At 53.2% G+C, this 4,097-nt stretch overlaps 1 protein-coding gene and 1 pseudogene across 1 annotated transcript, besides 1 other annotated feature; both read left to right on the top strand.

Annotated features, from left to right (window-relative positions):
• On the top strand, nucleotides 1-942 carry Tc00.1047053510587.20 (annotated as a pseudogene).
• Nucleotides 1-4,097: a sequence feature (areas not merged during assembly with more than two copies in the genome that could not be assigned to a particular haplotype).
• On the top strand, nucleotides 2,942-3,502 carry Tc00.1047053510587.10 (uncharacterized protein; the record flags this gene model as incomplete). The annotated part of the gene is made up of 1 exon (XM_798142.1): nucleotides 2,942-3,502. One exon carries the CDS (start codon nucleotides 2,942-2,944, stop codon nucleotides 3,500-3,502), a length of 561 nt encoding a protein of 186 aa, XP_803235.1.

Here is a 4,097-nt window from a genome sequence, read left to right as displayed (position 1 = left end):
TACGCTTTCACCCCCTAATCCCGTTGACGGTGATGTTTTGCAGGGCGGCAAGGGTACGACAGCCACCCTGAGCATGGATTCCTCAGAAGAAAGTGTTAAGTCACAATCAGCAGAACCTCCAGCACCCGCACAACCCAACTTGGATAGACAAGAGGCGTCAACATCTAATGCAGAAAACCATTCCTCTATTAAACCACACACCGCAGGAAATGAAGTTGCTAATGGCGGTGCAACTGGAAAGGAGAACAAGCAGAGGGCCGCAGTGACGGGGGGACCTTCCAGCGACACACAATCAACAACATTGCAACCAGCTCCACAAGAACAACCAAAAACCGAACCAATAATAGTGCCCGCAGGAAAAGAACGCACAACAGACCCACATAGTCGAGAAAAAGAAGAAAGAGACTCCAAGAAAGCACCACCACCACCGGCAAATTCAGCAGGAGGAACCCCAGCAGCAAAAGACTTACAAATTTCAACAGAGAAATTCACCAATCGTCACCGTCAGAAACCCAAAAGGAGCTTTTGGGGCAAGAAACGCCCTCAAAGGATGACGCAGAAGATCAAAACACTGAGGGCACAGCAACATCGGATTCGGTGAGGGACGAAGCTGCCAGCAGCTTAGTGGAAACAACAGCTTCACCCATCTCTACAAGTGGCGATGCTGATACAAAGAGTGTAGCGAGTAAGGATGCTGATAATGCTCAACAGACCAATCATAAAGAAACACACAAAGACCCCGAACCTCAAAATACGAATCCTGCTTTTACAGCCACTGAGGCACTACCACAAACAGCAATACCACTCACCACCGCTCCAACAAATGATAAGAATACACCTGGAGACAGTGACGGCAGCACCACAGTTTCCCACACCACCTCCCCTCTTTTGCTTCTTCTTGTCGTTGCGTGTGCGGCTGCTGCTGCGGTGGTAGCTGCGTGAGAGTGAGTGAGAGAGCGCCATGCACCGTCCGCACACACACCCGTCCTTCACCCACTCTCTGTGTGTGTCCCCTTGCATGGACTCTCGCCCTCACCTCATCCCACGAGGCACACACATAATGTGCCCATTGTATATATGCATGCACACCCATGCAGGCCCGTTGGTGCTCTCTTTTGCACCACACGCACCGCTGCCGTCCTGCCTGGCTGCATGGGCGGAGCACCGTAACTGTTTCTGTTTTGTTTTCATTGCATTGAGTGGGCGACCTCTCTCTCTCTTTCTCCCTGTGTGTGTGTTTTGCTTTACGGGAGCAATGGGAGAGTGTGTGCGCTGGTCGTCCCACCTGTTGCTGCGCGTCCCCACTGCTGGGTGGACGCCCCCACGCTTCGGCTTTTGTTGTTGGTATTTTTTATCCTCTGCCTGTGTTGTGGTTGAGTGCACCCATCCTACTTTTTTTGATTGCTGGTTTGCTTTGACTGCGGACGCCTGATTCCTCTTTGTGTGTTCTCACATTGTTTTCTTTCTCCTTCTAAAAGTGTCAGCCACTCGTATCCTTGTAAAGCCACCACGTCTTTTTCTTTTCCACATACGCCATGCGTCAGTTGATCCACGTCACCCCACGGTCTGCAGCGCTGCTGGAGCTGCTTGTGATGATGCCTGCGACGTGAATTGCCAGCGGGTGCTTTGCTGCCACCCTGACGTATCCTCTGTTTCCTTGACGATGTAGGGCGTACCGACGGCGCGTGGGCGTCTGTGGTGCTTGTGAGGCACGTGCGTCTCAAACCGTATGATGCGTCGCAGGTGTGCAGCGTCGTTTCAAAGCACCAATGGGCGTTTCTACTCATCATGGCGTCCACAACGGACCCGGATGGCAGCAGGAGGCACTGCGATTCCTCCTGATCTTGCACAGCGACTTTCTTGGACGGCGCGCTTGATTGGCAGCACTTGGGGCTTTTGTGGGAGAAGGTGGGAGGTTGAGGGCATTAGGACGGAATTGTTTTGAGTGGCAGCGTTCCGTTTACTTGCGGCCGGTCGTTGCACTCTTTTGTGGTCTGGCCGCTCGTCTCTTTTTTTTACTTCCCGTCGCAGCACGTGGATAACACTGATCCGAGGAACATTTGTTTGAGTGCGTGTGAGCTGCTGCCGTGCGTGGGGCATTGACTATTTGATTGTGTGGGGAGGTGCATGGAGTGACGAATACTTCTGTTTGGCGTGTCGCGGTGTGTCGGAATGATGTTCGGATGACTTGTGAGGGGTGTTGTTTGTAGTTTTTTTGTCTTCTCTGGTGGAGCCGACATGTGTGCGGGGATTGTGGCATTGTTGGCTGACAGTTCCACGTCACTTTTCAGCATTCCTGGATGTGCTGAGGAATGACGGCTGGCGACCAGCGTGTTGGCACTGCCGGTGGGAATAAGTGCATGAGGAATAGGCCATTTTCTCTTTTCCGTGCTGGAGCCGATGAACTGGCACGAGGGCACCGGCTGCAGGCTGCTTGCCAGCACGTGTGAGCAGCGGATGCATGCACACACAGACGCTCATCGCAATAGCTTGTGCGATCACAGTGGCTTTTGTGGCGTGCTTTTATGGACGTCAGCCCATCGAAGAATGTGTGAAGCAAACGGCTGACTGCACACGAGGAAAATAAGTGCGTGCACTGTGCCGTGTTTCAGCGTCGATGGCAGAGCGGCAGGAAGCCCGTGCTGGCAACTGAGATCTTTGCGTCGCGAGGGATGTCGGTGTTGATTTTGGGTCGTCGAGGGTGAAGTGATTTTGCTGCTGCCCGTGTGTGTGGCCACTCCGGCAGAGGGCGAACGCAAACGGGAGGGATGCAGGCGCTGCGTGTGTGTGTGCAGGTGCCATGCAACAACGTCACAAGAAACATGCTGCGACTCGGTGACCCTCACATCGTTGTGGTCCTCACGAACAGCCGAGGTACGGCCCACATCGATGCACTTAGTGGACGGAGTGAGGCATCTTTTGAGGCGCTGCAGGGAACAGGATGTGTTGGCGCAGCCACGACGTGCATGGAGTGTCACGATGGCACAGTCAGCTGTGGCTGGTGGAATATTTACTTCTCGGAGGCAACAGAGAGAGAGAGCTGCTGCTGCTGCTGGCGTCGTTGCTGCCTTTTGTGGCTTCCCATGCCGATTATTGTCTGTCCGCTGATCATGAGTGGTGCGCCTCCACTAGTGACGTCGTCTGCAGGCATTTCACAGCACCAGTGAAACACACATCACGTCGCATGCTTTGGCTGTGGATATGGTGTCGTGCATGCAGCCGGCATTATTTTGCCCGACTCCTTTTCACTGCCTTGCGACAAATAGATGCGTCACCGCCCGAGTCATTCACTGCAGCTCCATGTGCTGTGCTGCCAGCACAATACTCTCCTGTTGTCCGACGCCTGACTGACAGTCCAACACCACTGCGTTGGGACATGCAAGGATGTGGACTGCCGCTCACGGTGTTGGGCACCGCTGTTTGGATGCGGCGGCCACACGAGCGGATGTATTGTGGCACAATCAAATGCGTGAAATACGCGGAATCACAGCGGCTGCAATAATATCGACGGTGTGGCACCACGGGGAATGTGAGTGAGGGGGTGATGCATGATGAATCACAGCGGGCGGCATGCGAGGGAAGTGCACCGCGACGGAGCGTCACCCCGCCCTCAGCCTGCAGGGGAATGTACACCCACAAAATATATGGACGAGACACCACCAAACAGACATGCCCTTCCATGCACCAATAAATGGGAGCGAAGGTGCGCTCTGGTGTGTGGGAGTCCACTCACATATTATTTATTTCCACCGCAATAAACGGTGAGGAATCATGTGCCACAGCAACGAAGGAGGAAATAAAAACATCTATTGCAGCACCTTACCAGCGAAAAGCAGGAACAACACAAATTGAATTATTGGCTGCACCAACACAATAAAAATTCTCAAGAGAAGAAAACAGTTGTGCACACTGCAGGAACCCCCAACACACGATGCAGGCATGAAGGTTTACCCTCCGCAAAGACAATAACAACATATGCAGGCATCTTCCATCCTCCAAAAAGAAACACGAATAAATGGCTGACTTTATTCCATTCCTTGCGCTTAACTTTGCGTCTGCTGCTGGCTGCTGCGGTGGTGGCTGCGCTTCCCGTGAAC

The sequence above is a fragment of the Trypanosoma cruzi genome, genomic scaffold, assembly GCF_000209065.1.
Source record: "Trypanosoma cruzi strain CL Brener 1047053516793 genomic scaffold, whole genome shotgun sequence".
Classification (NCBI taxonomy): domain Eukaryota; phylum Euglenozoa; class Kinetoplastea; order Trypanosomatida; family Trypanosomatidae; genus Trypanosoma; species Trypanosoma cruzi.
Note: the sequence above shows the minus strand (reverse complement) of the source record. Positions and strands in the feature narration are given on the sequence as shown.